Source organism: Opisthocomus hoazin, chromosome 5, assembly GCF_030867145.1.
Source record: "Opisthocomus hoazin isolate bOpiHoa1 chromosome 5, bOpiHoa1.hap1, whole genome shotgun sequence".
Classification (NCBI taxonomy): Eukaryota; Metazoa; Chordata; class Aves; order Opisthocomiformes; family Opisthocomidae; genus Opisthocomus; species Opisthocomus hoazin.
The window spans coordinates 17,767,062-17,789,814 of record NC_134418.1 but is presented as its reverse complement, the minus strand read 5'-3'; the positions used below and the strand labels follow the sequence as shown (position 1 = coordinate 17,789,814).

The 22,753-nt window shown below is 39.7% G+C and overlaps 1 protein-coding gene across 4 annotated transcripts; it reads right to left on the bottom strand.

Annotated features, from left to right (window-relative positions):
- BST1 (bone marrow stromal cell antigen 1) lies at positions 1-22,709 on the bottom strand. Of its 4 annotated transcripts, none has more exons than XM_075420572.1 (10): positions 22,607-22,709; positions 16,736-16,849; positions 12,813-12,942; positions 11,580-11,715; positions 10,998-11,080; positions 10,295-10,371; positions 9,080-9,172; positions 6,963-7,049; positions 6,399-6,458; positions 1-3,269 (listed from the first exon to the last, which is right to left on the bottom strand). In XM_075420572.1, the coding sequence occupies exons 3-10, from the start codon at positions 12,921-12,923 to the stop codon at positions 3,155-3,157; spliced, it is 762 nt and encodes a 253-aa protein (XP_075276687.1). In that variant the 5' UTR covers positions 12,924-12,942; positions 16,736-16,849; positions 22,607-22,709; the 3' UTR covers positions 1-3,154. The 4 variants fall into 4 exon arrangements, with proteins under 4 accessions (XP_075276687.1, XP_009932634.1, XP_075276685.1 ...); XM_075420571.1 differs by lacking the exon at positions 22,607-22,709 and adding an exon at positions 4,207-4,272 and having other exon boundaries at positions 3,205-3,269; positions 16,736-17,121; XM_009934332.2 differs by lacking the exon at positions 22,607-22,709 and having other exon boundaries at positions 16,736-17,121.
- Between the last annotated feature and the right edge of the window lie 44 nt (positions 22,710-22,753).

Here is a 22,753-nt window from a genome sequence, read left to right as displayed (position 1 = left end):
AGAGGTAAACAAGTTGTCCTCGCTTTATTCTCATAACTTCTTACTCCAGAGCACTCGAGAGTTTACATTTAAAAGTAGACAGAGCAGGTATGAGCAAATGTGTATGTATGCATGCACATACATGCTGGAAAAATCAATTCCTCTGAGTTGGAGTTCAGCTTTTGCCAGACACAATGACGGGAACACATGCAAGTTAGCAAAAGGGGAGATTATTTCTATATGGTAATGAAGAGCATGACGTAACTGAGTTCTTCAGTGGTCCACAAAACTTGCAAAGACACAAAACACTACCTTAGTATCAGTAGCTTCCACAGATCTGTCTGCAGAAATGCTGAGCACCTTGTAACACTCCTGTACATCATATTTTCATTTGCAGTAAGGAGTTGGATATTAACAGATCTACACAGGATTGTGGCATCCAGCTGGATTCAAAATGAAGTGATATACATAATGTTTTCATATGAAACATCTTCCCCCTTGAATTCAGGTCTGGAGACAGCTGTTTTTGCAGTATTGCTAGTACAAGTATGAATGATTGAAACATTTTGAATCTGTATTTGAAGCACCATGCTGAACGTTTCCAGGCTTGCATGAGTTTACAAAGGTGGGCAGATGCCTTTTGGGCATTAAGATTTCTCCAAATCTGGCACAGCTGTTACACGAGACATTACTAATCGGAGCATTTACTCGGTGTTCAAGACAGAGCACAGGCACACCTAGCTGATTCTCACCACCCTAGTGTAAAATACATGTGTAAATAGCACTATTCGCACACTTTGTAGATGTAGAAATAAAAAAGAGAGCTAGAAAGGATTCTCTTGTGCACAACTTCTTGTTCATGTCTCTCCCTCCAGGAGTAACAAAATGACCTTATTGTTTCTCGCTTTGCTGACACTACTTCTGAGCTTCTGCTTCCAAGATGCCAGTCACACTGTTCTTTTGCACAGATTAAACCCATTACATTAAACTCAGAAGAAATGATCCACACTCAGCTTGAAATTTGCTGCTTTTAAGATCTCAGGAAGCCTATGTATCTAAAACTTTGCCTTCTTTTTTTTCCCAGCTATATTAGTAGGTTAGATAAAAATCATTACAGATCTTCCCAAGCTTTTCCAGCAAGTTTGGGACTCTTTATTCAAAAGATATTGGAAAAAAAAGAATTGCTGTCTTTGCTACCAAGTTCAAGTAATGGGAAAAGAGGCAAGAATATCAGAAATAGGAAAACGCTGCAAGAGGTTGTTCTTGATATAAAGCTATGCAGTAAATAACCTCAAATTATTTGAATCGTATCTATCCTACTTTGTATTTTACCTTTTTTGTTTTTGAAAAACAGAATTATTTAGCACTTCCTACAGTGTGTTTGGTATCACACGTAACAGCCAGCACTGCTGCTGAGTGGATTGCATCCAGAGGCTGGAAAGCTTACACAGGCTGGAAAGCAGAAGTTGGCCAGCTGGGATGCTTTGCTTGTGGATGGAAGCTGCCTAAGAGGCACATGGTTTGTTAATGTTATTAAGCTATTTTCTGAATCCCTCACACACTATAATATACAGGTCAGTGGGCAGGACAACACTAGACCAAGCGAAGACTTGGACAGATAGGTCTGTGAGCTTCATAGGCACTATCTCTACAGCCTGCGGTCCAAAATGTGTCACGATGTGATCTGCTGTGGACAAAAAAGAGACTGACCAAAATTGCTTGGGTTTAGTTAACTGAGATGTGTCTGTGTTACAGACAGATACCTCTCTTATTATTCTGGCAGCTGACAGCACCAAACAAGTGATAAAAATGAGGAGGATGTTGAAGGAATGAAACAAAGACTAATGTTTCAGCATAGGTAGAGAACACTTTTAAGGCTTAATACAGCCCAGATTTTCAAAGGTCTGTAGCTTCTGATTTCAGTACTTTTGTAAGTGTCCGAAACAGACACAAAAATCCTTCAAGCTGGAGCCTAAACCCAGCTGTGACACAGGCAAACACAACTATGTGTGTAATACAAAGGGATTTGCATTAAAACCAAATTAAAGGTTATTACAGGAATGGAAGCCAGACAAATAAGCAACAACAACATATTTTAGATACACGATATAGTTGTACCAGGGACTGGAAGGATGTAAATCTACTGCGGAGTCCTAAATCAGATGCACTGAGATAACAGGAAGTTTCTATCCCAGTTTCCTGAGAAACAGCTAATACAAATAATACAGAAGATAACTGAGAATGTATAACAAAATTGTATGTCAGAACGAAATTATGTGTCATCTTGGTAGCTGGATATCTTGGTGATTTAAAGGAGAATCTAGCTGAAACACTTAGGTAATTCACAGAAGTAACTCAAGAGACCTTCAACACGGTGTCTGCTCTTTCCTCAGTATATTCTGAAGCATACCAACTGAGTTCACTGCAAGCAGGCAGATGTCTGACTTGGCAGGTTCTTGTCTGAATTTGATATGCCATAAATCACCTCATGGTGGAAAACCTGTGGAACTTTCTAGACCTGGTATTCCTGACTATTGGTTATCCAGTGGCTGAAGAACAGCTGTGTCAAAGCACTCGATACTATGTGGTAAAATACTATATGCACATATGCAAGCCAGAATCCCGCTGCACGACAGTTTCAGGTAAGTTTGGCCAAAGTACTGTACTAATTATGAAAATGAGTTTACTTTTTCCACTGTCTCACCTATTGTATCTTGTATCAAGTGAGCAATCTAAGCGCTCTCCCATCTGAACTCATACTTCCTCTTCAAAAACAAGATAATCGCACACTTAGTTTCCAAGGCCAAATGCTAGGATTGTTTCTAGGAACAAATAAGCTGTGTGGGAGATGTATGGCAGGCATAGTTTGACTTTTCCTTCTGAAATATATGAACAGGAAGCATTATTCTCAGTTTAATTCTGGAGAATACGGGTAACAGGAAATGGCACATAATTTCTTCTATGCAAGAAAAAGAAATGAAGAGTGAAGCTTTCTAGCAGCAGTAGAATATTTTTTTGATACTAAACGTAGTCAGTATCTTGATAGAAGTATGCAGGGTTTTAATACGCAGGTTTGCCAATCCCAGAAGTAGGGTGAAATTGCAATTAGGAATTAGTTGAAGCCAAATATATAGCCAGCTAAGGCAAACAGAGGATACGGACTCAGCTGATTAACTTAGTACACTAAAGCAAATCTGAACAAAAAGCTTAGAAGAGAAACAAACATGAGCTTGTTCCAACTGCCGCCTCTGTCTGAAGATACAGGTCCTCTTTGTGCTGCTGGTGCAGATCTGAAGAAAAGAAAACAAACAGGATGTTCACAGCACAGAGCTGAGTTAGGATTCTTTTAAATATCAGGGGTTTGTTGCCAAGGATGAAGTTTGCATCCAAGTGCTAAGCTAGAAGTTTCTTTGTAAGAGCTCACCACCAGTTTCCCTTCGGCTGTCATGATTTTATAAACACAGTATCTGCGCAAAACCCTGGGAACACTCCTTTCTACCTTAATATCTGAGCCTCCATCTCTCTCCAGATCCATCTATTGTCTCTGGCCTTATATCTGAGATTGTATAGAGCTCTTCTAGACAGCAGTGGTCCTAGAGGGCTATATTTTTACTGCACTTGATACAACAGTCACCAGAGCTATTTCTAAGTCTCCCTGACATTGCAATAATGTAAGTAATAAATACCACTACTGATAGGTTGCATCTGGCTTCCTTTCTGCTTATGTTTGTAAGCCATCTATGCCATCTAGTGGGTATTTTTTTACTTACAAATTTTCTTCAAACATCAAGGTGTCAACAAGCCAAAGTCTGAATACTGACTCAGCAGGAATATAGTGCAAGTCTGGAGAGGAGTTAAGGGGCACTATCACTACCCAAGAAGCTCCAAGTACATTACAGCACCTTGTAGGCCATCCCCCTGCTACTCTGACACAGCCCCCCTCCTTTGGTACGCCAATGTAGCGGGAGCTGTGGTGACAGAAAAAGTCACTTGCCCAACTCTGATGGTTTTGGGCTGGGGATATTATTGGCTGGAGGCTGAGAAGCCAGCTGTTGGTCTTGTAACTGCAAATAGCTATTGTGAAAGGGGATGCAATGGAGCCTGCATGCCTCACCTCACTATTTATTACAGAACTATGAAAATGTAACGTGTACACTGAGCACACCCTGTGCAAAGGAAGCCTGTTGTTAACAGATACTTGCTCTTAATAGCAATACCACTACTGACCAAACTGTTCCCATGTCAGTCAATGGACCATCAGAGAGCAGGGATCCATCCACAGAGGAAACAGATCTAGAAGATAATCATCAAATAATTTATATACATCTGCTTAAGGCTCTTTCTGAAAGGGCAGCCAGTTTCAATGGAGATGTTATCTATTGCAAAGAAGTGAGTGATTTGGGGAAGAGTGTAAGTATTCATTGGCTTGAAGTATTTTAGCTACTTAATTTTCAGGGAGAGGCAATGATATTTAGCATTCAGATTGGGAAGCTCTGTCTTGATCAGGGATAGAGTAGACATGAACTGAATCACTGTCATGCATACAGGAGGGAACACAAGGCTCGGGAAGGAAAGAAGGAAGAAAACTTTTCCTAAGGAGGATGATAACAGCTGAGTTGCGTAGCAGTTACCCCAGGAGAGTATGAGACTGGTACTTAGAAAATGCTAGTGATTATGTTAATTTAAGTACCGACATGGATGGAAAAGAAGGGTGACTGCTCCCCTGCTCACACACTGCAAGCACTATACGGTAATACTGGAGAACTGGTATGCTCTTCCCTTAGTTACAAGACATTAATGATTTCCAAAAGCCTTTTCATCCACTTTCCCTCAGCTGAGGAATGTACCCACGTCACAGAACTTTGAGGGAAATGGTTTAAATCCTGGGAGAAGAGAAAAATCTCTGTTAACAGTTCACAATATCATATTTTTAAAGTCCTCTAAAGTTCCTTTTCCTCCACTTTGTTAATATTGTCACCACATTTACAGCTGTGATTTTGCATTTGTATTTTCCTTTGACACATGGACAAAAGCCTTACCATTCACTGGCAGGACACAGAAACCCTACTCCAATCTACCATGCAAGTGGTATCTAGCGACAAACAAATGCCTTAACAGGCCTGGAAGCCTGTTCTACAATCCATTGCCTAGGAGGAGTCTGGAGGTACCAGTGATATCTAAAATGCCACTGTTTTCATCACACATTTATAAGGTGGTGCTGGGATATAATTTGCGTGTAAGAATATACATTGTTGCATGACAAGATGAATAAAAGCTTTCAGTGACCAGTAGGAACAGAGAATACCCACTTTCTCTGTAAGGTTGTATTAAAAACTAAGCATATGCTACAGAAAGTGATATACACCTCCTTTTTTGTACCGCATGAAGCACTACTGCCACACAACCAGAGTCAGGCAAGCAGGAGTCGCACCTTTCTGCTGCCATACACAGGGACGGCAAATCAGGTTTTTCATAGCAGAAGTTATCATTGTGGTATTACATGGGTATTAACATACAAAAGATTTGCAGGTTCTTCAGTTAGGGCAGAAATGACAGTAGGAAACACGATGTGGCCAAATACATGGATTGCGCGTAAAAATAATATAACTAGAGAACAACTTTTATGCATCTGTGTATCCTGCAACTTTCCAAACTGTGAGGAAGTTTTTATATTCAGGTGTTCAAATACCTATACGTGCAACAGTATATAGATTAAGAAATGTAGCCACAATTGGAAAGTCATTTTTACTGTAAATTCACTGGAATACATCATAAATTAATTTAATCCTCTTTATATAGTAAAGAAAAGCATGGATAGGGAGGGAAACTATTAAAACCCAGTTTGGGAGTGATGCTTGCTAATTAAGGAAGTTGCATCTTGGATGTAATCTGCATTCTCTGTAGATAACCTACTGGCCCAAGGTAACTACATTAAAATATAGAAATTGGGTTTGCACATAAAATGGAAGATTAAAAAAAAACTTCCTCAAAATTTGGAACTGAAAGTTCCAGCAGCTGAAGAAATGTCCTTTAGATCTGTTGTCATTTGACCTACAATTTCATTATTCAAGGAAGAATATTAATGAAAACAATTTCAAATTTTGAACAGATTTTGCATTAGAACACTGATATTTACAAACTTCATTCATACCATCAGGGATAGACAGCGTGATTGTGTGATCAATGATAACTGATTAACACCTAATTTTGAACAGCAGGTGCTCACGGACAGTTGTGCACAATTTGTAGACAGAAACTGCTTACTCTTTACACAGTAAGTAATAAATTCAAGAATACTGCATATTGCGTATGGGTGATATATAATAGATGATAGAGGTGGAATCTGTTGAACTGTTGACTTCTGCGTTATTTATTTGGCTGTAATGACACTGAGGATGGATAGCACTTCTTTTACTTACGATGAAAGGGTACACTTAGAATGATCAGGATAATCCAGGCAGAGTAAGAGCATTACAGACCTGTGAAGATACCATTTTATTTAGCATCTTTCTGGCAGAATACTGAGAAAAACCAATGAAAAAACAAAACAAACTCAACAGTATTATCATGTCTAAAGCTTTCCTTCAATTATATTTATCTTAAAATCTACTGTGAATAACTAGAGCTGTGAATACTACTGTGAATAACTAATAAATCTGCAGACATTCAAGTGTTTCTGTTATTCAGAATTTCAGTCCAAATAAAGATTTTACAGTGAAGTGGAATACAAGGCCATCTTCTATGTCTGGCATTGGGCAAGTACAATTTTCCACAGAATTATACAGTACAGTGTAATGTTTTGCTCAATTCACAGCCGAAAAATGCTAAGTCTGAAAAATGTGACATCATCCCTCCAACATATCAGTCTCTTACTGAAGACATAACATTAATAGCAATTAAATATTGGAAGGTCAAAACCCTTTTTAAACAGATGAGGTGCTTCTGCAAATAATACACCATATTAATGAAGGATTTTCACTTACTTGTAATTGTCAGTGCAGGTGACATCATAACCAAGGGTTTTCAGTTTGTTTTCTAATATCTTTACAGTATGAGTTCCACAGGAATCTCTGTAAGAAAGGATTTTAATATTATTGCAAGTCTTTTATGATCTAATTTCCTTTCACTGAACTTGATGGAACAGTAAAGTAAATCCCTACTACTTTGCCTCTTCTATATTCCTTAACACCTACAGAAAACTGGTGTACATTGCTATTTATAATGCTTCATTTGCTTACAGTCGTTTAACATTTTATACTCAGTTTGCAGAGACTGGAAGATTGGCTTCAGCCAGTGCAGCATTTGCAGATTCTATTAACCAATATTCCCAACTTTAATATTTCACTAGACAAGCAGAAAAAGAGCTAAATAATTTTGTAAAATACTAATTGTTTCATCTGTAACATTCTTTGGCAGCTATTTAGGTGGTGCTAAAGTTGATACTAGCTGTCTTTATAGAGTAAGTAGGTTATAATAAATTAGAATTATTCTCGTGGTTAGATGCTTGTTCTCTCTCTCTTGAATACAGAACAACAGAAAAACACAAGGAGAGAGAAAAAATAAAGACAATCCTAAATGCAGCTTCTGTGTCTAGCACTGATTTTTCAATTTGTGGTCCAATTAGCAAAAGAAAGTTTAGCATAGTACAGAACCTACTGAGACATCTAAAACTTACACCAACATCAAATATTAAGGCCAGTGCTACTTACCCATTGATCAGAAAATACTCCTGACTAAAGAAATCACATGGGGACCAACAAAATCATTGTAAAAAGTGATTAATAAAAATATACAAATATTTCCATGCATCCATTAACTGAAAGATAAATTAACATTCAGTGCTTGCCTTAATTTTTCTTTGTAATAAGGGCAACTTTTGCAAAGGTGAGCTGTATGGCTTTTTTCCAAAAAGGGTATGAATCTTTCATTTAAAGAGAAAGGCTGAGAAATGCTAATCTGAACTATGCTTTGTAGACTTCAGGACTATGGTAATATATGTGGCCTGGGTTGGCCATGCCAAAATTGAATGAAAGAGAAGCAAAAGGAGGTAGGAAAGAGAAGAGATGAGATGTGAAAGGGCAATGACACAAAATGAATGGATGCAACTAAAAAGCTTTGAGTAGCAAGAACAGAAGCCTCACGCTCCTGAGAATGCAGTCAACACCAGGGATTCAGCCACAAGTGGTGGATATGCTGACATCTGAGTCCATTTCTTTGGCCCTCGTCAGCCAGGGCAGTTTTAAGACCAATGAAGTGCCACTGTGTTACATTAAACTGCAGGCACTCTGCAGATGGTTGGGGTAAAACTGACTTCCTCTGTTCCTCTACCACCAATTCATCTACGTACATTTGTAGGGATGTCCACAAAAGCTATAATGAATAGATTGTTTAACTCTTCTTGTAATCAGTCTCAGACCAGGCCTAATTTCTGGCCTAATGATTTCATGTTTTAAACTGCAGAGTCCATTTTCCATTATGTTTGTTGAAAATCATCACTTCATCTTTAGCTATTTACCAGCAGGCTATTCTGTCTGGACTGATCTGTTTTGTTTTGTTTATTTGTTTGGTTTCTGTTTAATTAAATTAATAGCAGAATTAGACCTTTATAAAGCCTACTTTTCATTATTAGATTGATTTTAAGTACTGAGAGAAGATGAGCCCCTGTGATATTTTTCTGCTTCTATTAATTTTCAAACAGTTAAGATAAATGAAAATGAAAATATAATGCACGTGGTAAGGTGAAATAAATATTTGATGTCAGCATTTAATCTGAAATTCTGTGATTTGATTATTCAGATTGACTCTTTTCTTAGTAAAACTGTATGTGCTGTATCTTCACTCAAGGCCTAAGATCCACACACACATCCCCCTAACTAAGAATGGGCTCCAGACCTAATATTAGAATTTATTTATATTTTGTCTAATTCTGGCATTTCTATACTCTTTGGGAATGGCAGGGTGTGCCTTCTGTGTTAGTGAAAGCATCTAAAATTTTTTTAGTTTAATTGCTATACTAATATAATCAAACAGCAAGCTAAGGTCAAATGTTAAAGACAGGTCCAAAAATGAGAAATTAAATTTTTTGGAAGCTATAACTTACATGTCTGGTCCTTCAATATCATCCACAACCCAGATGACAATTTGTGAGATTTTGTCTTTCTGGAGATTAGGTATTTCATAATCTGCAAAAAAACTTATTAAAGAAACAAATTTTTAGAATTACAAACACCACAAAATAGAAATAATCTTTTTTTTCCTTTTATTAATCAAGGCTCTGATCCTGTTGTAGGATATGGGCTTGCTTGATTTTACACTTATATGTTCTGATTACAATCAGACTCAACACTGAGCAGAAAAAATCTGATTGCTATTTTGAATGTCCTCCAAGGACAAAGGCATTCAATCAGAAGTTTTGTTTTCATATTCTTCCTCTCAGAGGGGCTCAGCTGAAAAAAAGTTACAACTTAGAGGTGAAGGAGAATGAAGTGAACTTCAAAAAATTAAAAAAAAAAACCAAAAAACAAAAAGCAATTTATACTTAGTAAAAAAAGAAAAAGACCATTCTTGTCGTTACTGCTTTTAGACACAAAACAATTTTGCTTTAAATAAAAAAATATCAACAGCCACAAGACAAATATATTTTTAGGTTCAAAATCACAGCAACAGTAACATGGAGTATTTGTCTAGGATACATAAAACCATACAGGAGAAACTTCTAGACATGCCCATCCCTAGTCCAGGGAATCTTCCACTTTTTTAGGGGGAAGAGGAAGCTAATCCTTGCTATTACTGTTCTCAATGAGCTTTTTTTGCTTTCTTAAACCATAACGCGTCTCAGACTACCTCTTCTCTTGGTCATAGAGAAATAATGGGACAAAGCACTTTCCCTACAGAATTTACCAAGTTTGCTCCTAGGCCTATGAGAGAACATCACAACAAGGAGGCTACACTCCTTGTTATGATGTCCTCTCCTTGCAGATGTCCCTGAACAGAAATTTTCTAACGCTCATCTTTTTGAAGGCATACACATTTTGCCACAATATTTTGGCTGACTGAAGGCTACTTTCAAAGAGCATTTATCCTGGTTGCCAGATCAGTTTTTAAAATGGTCATAAGGATTGTTTTCAGCCATTACATGTTAATTCCTACAGCTGGGGATAATTAACAGTTGTCCCCAAAACTCAGCAGACTTTGGTGCAACACGCTCTTTCAGCTACACCTTCCATGCTTTGTGCACCAGAAGACCCAAAGAACTGGTTGACCCGTTTCTTACAGGCATCACACCTCGTACACGTAAGTCAGTCAGTTTTCTTACCCTGGCTCTGGATAAGCTCCTCCAACTGCAGAACCATTCAACAAGACATGTATCACGCCAGAACTCTGCTGCGCATACTGCAATAGATAACAATTTTTTTTCAGAACTCATCTTACAGATTTGTCATATGACTTGGCATTGTACTGCAAGCAACAATGAACAAGGAAAGAATTTTACCAAGAAGAATATCAGAATTGTGAAAATAACATCAAACTAGCACCGCAGCAGGTCACTGCAGTAGGGATGACAAGAACTAAATAGCCAGCACACGAATTCAATGCATCTTCTCAAACTATTTTCTCAAACCTATGAATGGTTTCTTCAGCATAGGAAGAAAGCCATTTTGGCATTCTGTGCTGGGTTTGATCTGCAAATAAAGGGTTTCCACCAAGGCTGCCAACTGTCACTTAGGATCTGTATTCAGTAGACAACAGTCTGTTGTCTACAACACAACAGTGTGCTTATTGTGCTTAATATAAGCTTAATATATATTAAAAACGCTAACACAGAATTTTAACACATTATCTAGCTAAGGTGAAAGTTGCTAAAACACTGTGCCCAGTTTAAAAAAGTATATTTGTATCATCAGAGGATATAACCTAGCACAGTTACAGACTTAAATCTATTTTGATCCAATGATGTTTTCCTGAACTACCCAGGACACACTTGCTAATGTACAAGTCAGCACTAATGCACTATTTACAGTGACTGAGGCCATTCTCCAGAAAGATTCCACCGCATTGTTTTCACATTCCTCCGTGGTAGGGCAGGATTCATAGTCCAGTCCTGTAGGAAGAAATGTGATTTGTGCTATTAGGGAGATGATAATGACGATAAAAAGTGATCTTAGAAAGCAATTAAATATATTCCTGCATTACTCACTGAACATACAAGGTGGTCTGCCATAACACTGAAAGCTGTATTTTTTTGTATTTTTGTTGTATTTTTTCTATCATTTTCTATCCTTTTCAGTTTATACAAACAGTGACATTCTGTGGATTCAACAATTTGGCTGAAATGGCTCTAACTCTGTATGTGGGATGCAGAGCTCCACATTCAGAAGACTGAGAAGGAGGTTTATCTCCCGTGCAGAACCGTTTAGTTTTCACTGTGTTCTCCCCTGACGGCAATGTTAAATATTCACACAAAACAGGAGAGAATAAGACAGTGAAGTTATCCCTGAGTTTTCTTGGGGTAAGAGCAAAATAAGCTCCTCCAAAACACAGCAGTTGGTCTCCATTATGGTTTTACAGACAGATGTTTAATATAGCACTCATCGTCTTACCAGCACCGTTTGCCTGCCCACACCAGTTTAGAAAATCTCCAAAGAAGCCAAACAGAGTATCACCCAGAGACATGTAGCGACGGCCTCTGTCAGAAAAGCTATTGACTAGCAGCTGATTATTTTCCCAGAAGAGAGACTATATAAAAAAGGAAGAGAAAAAAAAAAAAAAGAGAAGAAATGAATCATCACTTGGGCATGGACACAGTGAGATTATGGGGTGTTGAGAACAGTTTAAAACATGTTTTGGTATTTCTTTCAAAATTAAGCTAACAACCAGAAATGCCAGCTATTTCTTTAGAGGAACAAAGTTTTTTTTTTTTTACAGTGGTATAAATTCTGATCACTAGAGGCTTGAGGGGCATTCATACCATGATGGGAATGGATATAGACCTATATAAAACATAATTAGGCCTAGCTTTGCCTTCCTCAGCAGACAGATTTAGGAAAAGGGAGAAAAAAGGGAAGACAGATATCTATAAGCCAGATATATCTTACCAGAATTCTATTACGCTGCTATGTTGGCTTCTGGTGTGAAAAAATCACACGTCTAGCTGTTATTTCTGTGTTTGCAAAACTGTCATGAATTAAGCTGTGTTGACAGGAGTATTTGTTGGTTTAGCATGTATCATTTAGAGATAAGGAACAATTGTGCCAGAGGAAAAACGGCTTTAAAGCACAACCTTTTAGAGAAGGCCAAACCACACATTCTGACGGGATACAATAGCATGAAGAGCTGTGCTTTTTGCATTTTCACAGTTCTGTGCAACTGCCAGCACATCAAACACTTAACTGTTTTTTAGCATATAATGGCATCATATCTCCACTCTGCTTATGCTTGTTTAACAAGTCAATGTTTAACATGTCATTCCCTGAGGCTTGGTCGTGAGGAGTGGAAGCAAAAGATGACAGCAGGCACAATCTTTGCAGGCAGAATGCCTAGCTTGAGAAGAAGTGGAAGGTCAGGGACTACAACAGAGCTCCCATCATGGCAGGAAAAATGGGGGTTCTTTGTAGAATGAAAATAGAAAAGTTGCTGAGAAGTTACTGGATAAAATAAATGCAGCCAAACACTGAAAAATGCCATCAAGCTTAAGGCTAGTTCATAAACCACAGACAGGCCAAAAATAATGAATCACGAGTCAGCCACAGAAGGACTCTTGGTCAATTTTGAATGTGTCATGGAAAATCTGCTGGCTGTCACAGGACTGTTAACATAACATTAACAATCATTACCTTGTTAGGTGGAATTGTGTGCAATGACAGGTTGATAAATAACTCATAGTCCTGAGGTAGAATGCTGCAAGGATCCTTGTTAATAAATGCATTTTTAAAGGCTTCCCACATCTCTGAACAGTTCTTCTCACTATAATCATCGAAACAAACAAATAGCAGAACTGTTTTTTCAAAGAACAGTAAGGAAGTTATTTGTTCCCCACTTCTTCAAATTCCCAAATTAAAAACCCCATGAGGTTAAGACAGAAAACTGAAGCCAAGTTGGTAGAGAACTTGCAACCCAGGAAGAGCACATAGGTCTTGTCTTTTCCTGACTCCTAACAGCAGCAGATTGGGAAGAAGTAGCAAGGAAAATACTAGGATTTACAGTGTGGAATTAGAAATACATACTAATTCTACAAAAATCTTAGAAGGTACAATATACACAGCGAGCTTGCTGCCCAGCATTGTAGAAAAACTAAAGAAAACAGCTTGCCTTGAAATTTTCCAGACTCAAAAAGCTGTTTCAGTTAAAGCGCAGCTAAACGTGCAAAGCTACTGGAATGTAAAACTACTCTTAAAATGTCAGATTCAAGTGCAGCAGGAGTTACTAAAAAGTTCTGATGGTATAGAGTAATGGCTTTGACAAAGAGATGCCCTCTGTGTATATAGGCCCTAGGACTGTGCTGCTTAACCTTGCTGGAATGAGCACGCTGACCATGAGGGACACGGACTGTCACTGTGTAGTAGCTACAAGAATACTGTTAGCATTTAAACTGCTCATATGGGGGGGCCTGCAATAAGATGCTAGGCTGTGTGCTTCGACAGTCCCCTTCTGCCAGCTCTGCGCTGGGGACAATAACCTCCCGCGGAAGGACGGGCCAGGCCAGCTACAGACGGAAGTCTCTTATCCCTCCGGATTTGCGGGATCTCATCTGTCACAGTTCTGAGCCTGCCTGGAGTAATTAAAAATGGAATTGCTACTTTCACCACTTTCCCACAGTACCTTCCCCACATAGGCTGTGACAATGTCTATGCTGGGAACACTCTATAGAACAGAATAATGTATTTTATGTGCACACAGCATACCTAACGCGAACAGCTGTAATTGCAAAGCTGTAGCTTGAACAACAGCAGACCGGTAAGTAAACTAAACTTTGCCATTGGAGTTTTTTGTTCATTTAATGTCATCCATAGACAGCAGGGTTTCTGCTGGCGCTTCTCCTAGTGAGATTCTTTAAGGAGCTGCTTTGCGATGCAGAATGTTATGAATACTTTCAAGTTAAAGGACCCCTTGTGAGGAGCGATGCAGTTCCCATGCAGGAAACAGACCACAGATTGTCTTAACAGTAATCTCGACATGCTTCCACCAACTATAGAAAAAACCCCAATATATCATAAGCAAATATAGAATCTTGATCTGAAAACCTTCAGTGATGCAATATTACCCTTGATCAGTAGTTCCAATGTTTAAACAGACTTACTTGATAAAAGGATTGAACCCTATTTCTGATTTCAAGCCGTTGAACTTTAGCTTATGACAATTGTATATACTTATATCTCACTCTGCTAAAGAGTTGTGTACTGTAAGCACTCACTTATTCATGCTAGTACTTGTAAATTATGATCAACTGAACTCTTAACATCTTTCTTGACAGTTGAATCCAGCAGTAATTTTCCGGTTAACTCACTTACTGCATTTTTTTTCTTCATGTCTTCTCATCCAGGTTTGAACAGCTTGTAAATCAAAAAGATTATTCTACTCTGTTACTCAAAATTTCTTAACTGGCAAAAGTACTTCTTGAAACTACAGGGCGGGGAAGGACTGTAGTACAGGACAATTCCTTCCAATCTTAATAGACACTGGTAAGTCATGTTAGATTTATTTCACACTAGTCAGTTAAAAAATATTTTCTAAACTTCCATTATATACTTCTAATAAGAAATACGGGGAAATGCACTACATGAACGTTTGTGTTATATAGCACACTCCTACTAGAAAATTTCAAATATGATTTTCATTCAAATCTCTCACTTCTACATGACCATAATGTTTTGTAAAATGCCTCTTTTGACTGCCATTTTGCATGTTTTAATGTAAAGGACAGTTTTTCTTATGTTTCTATAAACATCTTTACATTTTAACTATGTTGCAGTGTAAAGACATGCTTTGCTAGCTTCTTTTCTGTTAGCAAAGTATTTTTAAAAAAATTGTTCTATTTGCACATAAATTCAGAAGCAAAACTAAGCCAGGTGTCTATATCTCTGTAAAAGCTAGCCTGGGGTCAATTAAGAAACAGACAATGAACAGAAAGTGTTACAAATAATTAGAATATCTGTTTTGCACCTGTGCAATACGAAATTTCTATTTTATTCAGATTACACTATTTGCTAATAGATGTAAGGGAAAGAGAAAAAACCCACATAATATGAAATTAATTGTGCAGCTCTTCTTTGTATAATGCCATTTTGGGCCTTAATTCAGGAAAGTAGTCCTAATGTCCAGCCTAGCTTCATGCTATTCTGATTAAGAATACTTTGATGAACGTGACGAACTTCTCTATTTTAAAATTATATTGTGAAAATGTCACAGGAATTAATTAGACCACAAAACTCATAAGCATGAGACATATACAAATACTTTCAAGAACACCATGTTTACATTTATAAAAGCCCAAATCAGTTAATGATTATGATAAACGATAAAATTAACATTTCCACAATAACAATCCTTTATGTTCCTGATTTTAGTGTATTCAGTAGTGTATTAGTCATTCCCTGCTTCAGATGTAAATGAAGTGACATCTGTTAACTGCAACAGGAACTCTACCTATCTAGAGCCTACTGCAAGACCAGACTTTACATACCTACGCAACTGTTGACTGACAAGTTTTCATAGTTTATATTATATGTTATATTGTAGGTGTGCAGAAATCTACAGTTAAAGTTTACTGGCATCTTCCACTGTGACACGTTTATAAATCTGCCAAACTTTAATTGTTCGGCTAAAATTGTACTGTTATGGGCATTAGGATGATTTTTTTCTTTCATGAGGAACTTGAATCAAAATGCTTCTGATAAAAATGTTACTAGGAAGAGACATATTGCTTTGCCTTGTTAAAAGCCATGAACCTGTTTTCAGCCCTGTATCTTCCTCTTTTGCAGTAGGAACTGAAAATGGGAGGTTGGGGGAAGGAGGTGGTATTTGCTGACATTATGCAACACATTCTAACCCTGTTTAAGGCCATGATTCAATGCTGCAGGAACCCAGCCAAGCCCCCTCTGCAAATACCTCTTCAAACTATCAGGAGAAATTTTACTGGCAGAATAAAGGACTCAAGTCCAGAGGACTGTCCTTCTTGGATTTTTTTTGTTTTTGCTGAAGCCCAAACAATGTAGGGAAGACAGAAAAAGTGGTCTTTTTAGCAAAGTGTGTGACTTGCCTCCTATTGTGTAATTAACAGAGACAATGAAAGCTCATGGGTAATCATACTTCAGTAGTTGATTACTACTTGACTTTTCAGGTAGATGAGCTAATCAGTTTCTTTCAGTACCACAGGACAGCTATAAAGTCTGGTGCTTTTCTTCTTACATGACCTGACGTACAAGGCATGCAAAGTAAAGCTGGTCTTGTCATGAGCACTGTCAGATTTGGCACTTCAGAAATACCATCCCCACCATTTCTGTGCGGTGCTTTCGTTACAGAACACTGTGGTGCTGGGGGGAGGGACATAAAAAGTTGAAGGATTAAAAATCTTGCCTTAATTACACTACTTTGATTAATATGACATCCATCAAAGTTCATTTTTTGTTTCTAGATAGCTACATGAATGTCAGCTTCATGAGGATCACTTTCGTGGCTAGGAGCAAAAAATTACGCTTCTAATTAATAACCATTTTATACAGAACATAAAAAACAAATGAATAAATGAGCAAAAACTTACCCAACTGCAGGATTCACAATTCTAATATAGTCATAGCATCTTCCAATGACAATACTTTCCAGGTTTTGCGTTGTACCTTCACCTTTCCATTTCCTTCCCTGCACTTCTGAAAAGCTGTTCATGAACAGAACAGAGACAAGTAAGAGAGACAACAAAAGGCTCTTCATCATGAATTCTTGACAACCCAAGTTCTTAAAAAGAAAAGAAAAAAAAAAGAAAAAACCAGAGAGTTAAATGATACAATCTAAATGGAAACCTGGAGGCTTAACATCTAATATTTTCAACACTGGCTATAGCTCTGTACACAAAAGACGAAGTTACACGGAAATCTGAACCTTGCTGGGCACTGTAATTGAACTGTTTCCTGAAACGACTGCAGCACAGGCATACATCACTTCCTCATGCCTAACTGTGCCCCACTTCAGAAAAACGAGACTTTTAAGGTAAAAATATTGCCACCTGGTGGTTACTGGGAAGAATTACAACATATTTCAGTAAAGGGAGGAAAATACTCTTCCCACTCCAGTGTTTACGATGCCTCAGGTTTGCTTAATGCTCATTGCTATGGTACACTTTCTGGAAACATCACAAGTGCTTGCAAGCAACATGTTTTAAACCAGTTTCTTTTTCTTTTAAAAGAGCTATACTTTTTGCACATATCACAGAATCACAGAATAGTAGGGGTTGGAAGGGACCTCTGTAGGTCATCTAGTCCAATCCCCCTGCCAAAGCAGGGTCACCTACAGCAGGCTGCACAGGACCTTGCCCAGGCAGGTCTTGAATATCTCCAGAGAAGGAGACTCCACAACCTCCCTGGGCAGTCTGTTCCAGGGCTCCGTCACCCTCAGAGGGAAGAAGTTCTTCCTCATGTTCAGACGGAACTTCCTGTGCCTCAGTTTGTGCCCATTGCCCCTTGTCCTGTCACTGGGCACCACTGAAAAGAGCTTGGCCCCATCCTCCTGACACCCACCCTTCAGATATTTATAAGCATTTATTAGGTCCCCTCGCAGCCTTCTCGTCTTCAGGCTGAACAAGCCCAGCTCCCTCAGCCTCTCCTCGTAGTGGAGATGCTCCAGTCCCCTCAACATCCTCGTAGCCCTCCGCTGGACTCTCTCCAGTAGCTCTTCATCTTTCTTGAACTGGGGAGCCCAGAACTGGACACAGTACTCCAGATGAGGCCTCACCAGGGCAGAGTAGAGGGGAAGGAGAACCTCCCTCGACCTGCTGGCCACACTCTTCTTGATGCACCCCAGGATCCCATTGGCTTTCTTGGCAGCCAGGGCACACTGCTGGCTCATGGTTAACCTGTCGTCCACCAGGACACCCAGGTCCCTCTCCGCAGAGCTGCTCTCCAGCAGGTCCACCCCAAGCCTGTACTGACGCATGGGGATGTTCCTCCCCAGGTGCAGGACCCTGCATTTGCCTTTGTTGAACCTCATCAGGTTCCTCTCTGCCCAACTTTCCAGCCTCTCCAGGTCACGCTGAATGGCAGCACAGCCTTCTGGTGTATCCACCACACCTCCCAGTTTGGTGTCATCAGCAAACTTGCTGAGGGTACATTCTAACTCTTCATCCAGGTCGTTGATGAAGAAGTTAAACAAGACTGGGCCCAGTACTGACCCCTGGGGGACACCACTTGTTACCAGCGTCCAACTAGACTCAGCGCTGCTGATGACAGCCCTCTGAGTTCTGCCATTCAGCCAGTTCTCTATCCACTTCACCGACCACTCATCCAGCCCACACTTCCTGAGCTTCCCTAGGAGGATATTATGGGAGACTGTGTCGAAAGCCTTGCTGAAGTCTACGTAGACAACATCCACGGCTCTCCCTTCGTCTACCCAGCCAGTCATGTCATCGTAGAAAGCTATCAGATTGGTCAGGCATGATTTCCCCTTGGTGAATGCATGCTGACTACTGATAACCTTCTTTTCTTCCACTTGCTTGATGATGGCCTCCAGGATAAGCTGCTCCATCACCTTTCCCGGGATGGAGGTGAGGCTGACCGGCCTGTAGTTCCCTATTTCTCTAATGGCTGAAAAAAGCTGAAATACATGTTGAGAACCAAAAAAGTGAAATATGCAGGTAAAGCAATAATTGCATACACCCAAATTCTCAGGTGATCTTATATCACATATCACACAGAGACATAACACTAGTCAACTCTTTTTCCACCACTGCCCTGGATACTGGCAACGACATTTTGGTGCGATGATGTGTGTTTTAAAGCCTTCTTTGTGAACAAAACCACCTTGCAGGCAGGAATCAATCATAATGAGAACCAAAAGGATTAAGACATACTTCCTGTGCTCTGAAGAAGCTCGTCAATTTATGTTTACTCTTACTCTCCCTCCAGCTTGTTTTCTCTAAGTACTTGTTAGATCATCCAATGGCATCAATTAATCTAATCTTCAGTGTAAATATTCTGTGGTATACACTGCTGCAAATACAGCCACACTTTTTTCCCTTTTTTTAATTAAAAAAATATTTTTTCAACCTTAAGAGTATTTTGTCTGTAGTCTCACATTTCTGAGGAACATGCTGGTTCTTTTTCTATCAAACAACCTCCATGCCTCAGTGAATATATACACCTTTATTGTTTATGTACTTATTTATATAGTGTCATGCTTGCATTGAAGCACTGGTACTCAGATGATGGATTTTGCTGAAGGCAAAACCTTAAACCTTGCTAATCATTGAGTAAATTGGTGATGATGGATTTCTCTGTAAATGTGATAGAAAGATAACTAGCTGGTTTGTTACTTGCAGCAGAGTCTTCAGGAGCACCGGACTTACCCAGGAATTAATGTGTAATGTTGTGCTTGATACGGTGGAGACACAGCAAATGCCGTACTTCACTTCACTTACACCTCTGATGCTTTTTCTCCCTATTTTTCTTCCTAACCTCTCTGAAACATGGCCATGCTGATAGCGCCAGCACGTTAATCAAATGGTTTGAAGTCACTGCTTTTCACTAGAGAGTGAAATAATCCATGGAAGTCAATGATTTTTTTTTAAATTATCGACTTTGCTGCAATTAAATTTTGCTCAATGATTTCATAGCTAACAAACCAGAGGCACTACTGATGTGATCTTCCATATAGGACAGGACAGAAATTGTCACTGATTTAGTCACAGACTAAAACTTCTGCTTAAAATATATAGTATAAGCTAAAAAGACATAAAGATGGATACAGAGTTTTGGAACGGCTCTTCTCTAAGGACACACCAGGTCAGGACTCTTCAACTTCAGGAAGAAGATGCGGATGCTGCTCAGTGGTGTTCTCCAAAAAAGAGATGACCTGTCGTAATTCCCAGAGGGAATGGAAATGAGTCCAACAACTGCTGGGATCCTCATCTCATCCCCTGTCCAGCTCCCTTTCCTGACTGGCCACTTCTGGAAATACAACATCAGGCTGGAAGGGCCTCTGATCTGACTCAGCACAGTCATTTTAAATTTATGTTCTTAGTTTTGATTTAAATACTTCACATGACGGCTAACTAACACACCTCTGGGAAACTGTTCCAATGGTTTGGTAGCCTTGAGAGTCAAACCTTAGCTCTGGCCTGAACTTGTCTACCTTTAGCTTCCAGTCATTGGATCTCATGATGTCTTCTGCCGTTACTTTAATGAAGAATCTACCATCAGAAATTTTCTCTCCGTGTAAATTCTTTTATCAAATGACCAAGTCTCCCCTTAAACTTGTCCATGAAAAATTCTATATTTTAATCCCATTGTCAGGCACTTTCTCTTGTAGTATTGTACTTCACCGCCAAGAACTGGAACCTCCCAAGCGCTGGTAATTCATGCTGGATGCAGATCACTGTCCCTCGCTCTCTGCCCCTTTTCTCCTAGAAGAGGTTATTGCCCATGACGCACAGCGAGCAAAATTGGCAGCGTATCTGCTCTGGAGATACTCTAGTTCACAAAATGAATGCTAACTCAAACATGAAATTCAGCATATGTTTATATTCTCAAGCCCTGGAAGATGAGGAATGGACATGTTCTCTCTTGTTATTTCTACCAGATGGGAGTGGTAACTTTCAGTAGAAGGAACGTGTAACAGGTGGGAACATTAATCCCCTATTATTACTCAGGCATGAATTGCTGGCAGAATAACCCCAATTCTGTACGACTTCAGGTTTAGGCCTGGAAATATGACCCTGGAACTGCTCATATTAACCAGCTCCTCTGTAAGCAACGAACTTCACCAAACACTGTTTCTTGGGTGCTTGTGTCTTCACTGCATAATTCTACCTACAGCAGTAACCTGAGGTCTCACCTGCTCGCTTGTACGCTATGATACATTCTCTGTGCAAGAAATGCACACGCCCAAAGCCAAAGCTCTGCTTACTAGCCAAGCGGTAAATGGAACCTTGTGCTGGCTGGCCAGCTGCCTAACACCTGCGCTTTGCCTTCCTTTTCTTCTCTCATGTGTAACTGCTTTTTTTTCTCCAAAAAGTTGTACAAATTTACCCTTTCAAGATTCATACATATTTGCAAATACGATTAAGCAAGCCAGCATGTTCAAAAGCCCTTGGAAGTGGAAAGGATGAACGAAAAAGGAAACACCCAGTACTGCAATCGCTGACGCTTCATTTCCTTAGATAAAGAGATAAAATATTATTGTGCATAGTGTGATCTAGATAACCCTCATCACATGACCTCCCCTTCTCAATTCACTATCTGCTGCTTTTACCAGCAGTAATTTCACATTATTCCCAAGCATCAGTGTGTTGAGGAATACTGGGCTAAAAATTTATGCGTGCCTTTGCTTGAAATATTTCAATGTTTATGATTTTACATCTATAAACTATCTTTTAATCTATCCAATATCTGCAACATAGCTTTTGTACAGTAATAGTTTTCAGCCAGAAAGGTCTGCTGCACTTACAGATATTTGCCAACGCATTTTTGGGACACTTGCTACACACTGCCACATTGGCTGACAGTTACACCTTTTGTCAAACTGGTGTACGACCTCAACTCTGCTACATGCTCCCACTTTTTTTGAAAGTTGCATGGGCAGGTATCAAAGACTGGTGTTCCTGCTCCTTTTGTTACCAGAAAGCAGCAAAATAATTCACTCTCTAAAACTTAAGTTTGGAGTTTTAGAAAGCAGACATTCTTCATTGCAGTGCTGGATGCACAGGGGATAGCTCTGCCAAAATGTGTCTGCCGAAACGACACAATTATTAAGTATTTATGCTATGGTAATGTACATATTTGTTACATTTCCAAGAAATGCTTATCGTATTAGTAGTTTTTCCAAGAACTCCTTAGTATATGTTAACGTCCTCCGCGCATGTTTGGTGTCTCTCGGTAATCGTCAGGGGTCTTCAGACCATCTTGCAGCCCCCTTGCCTCTGTAGTTTGCATACCTGCTCTCCCAAGGCCGAGCCACCTAAGGGATTACTCAGTAGTCTCTCATCGTACAACCGTCCTAATCATTCACAAAGAACCAAGACTTGCTTTGGATGTGCCATGATTCTGAGGACCTAAAGTGATAACTTTTATCTACATCTGCTACATGTTACATTTGTTACATTCACAGGGATCATCTTTATCCTGGATGTTCAACAAATACAGTATTTAGCTCTGCCTGCCTGGCACAAATGCTGCGAAAAGCTGGGCGCCGATTCCCGGCTGCAGCCCAGCTTGGGACACGCTACGCCTTCCCTCACGAACACCGCTTCATCCTCAGACACGCTCTTTACTCCTCATGCGGTGTCATCGCCTCAGTTACGTGGGTGAGGCCACTCTTCTCCACTTCATGTAAACCCGCAACGCAATTTTTAATTCCTTCCGATTTAATTAAAGGCATAAAAACTGAAAAACTGCAAAACTGCTGTGCCCCCGGCGTGCCAGGTTACCTGGTGGGCCTGGAGACCCGCTACGCCGGGACAGCCCCACGGCGGAGCCGCCGGGCCGAGGGGCCGGAGCCCGACCCAAGGGCCGCCGCCCGCTCCCGGCGGGAAGGCGCGCGGCCAACTGCGCATGCGCTCGCGGGGCGGCCGCGG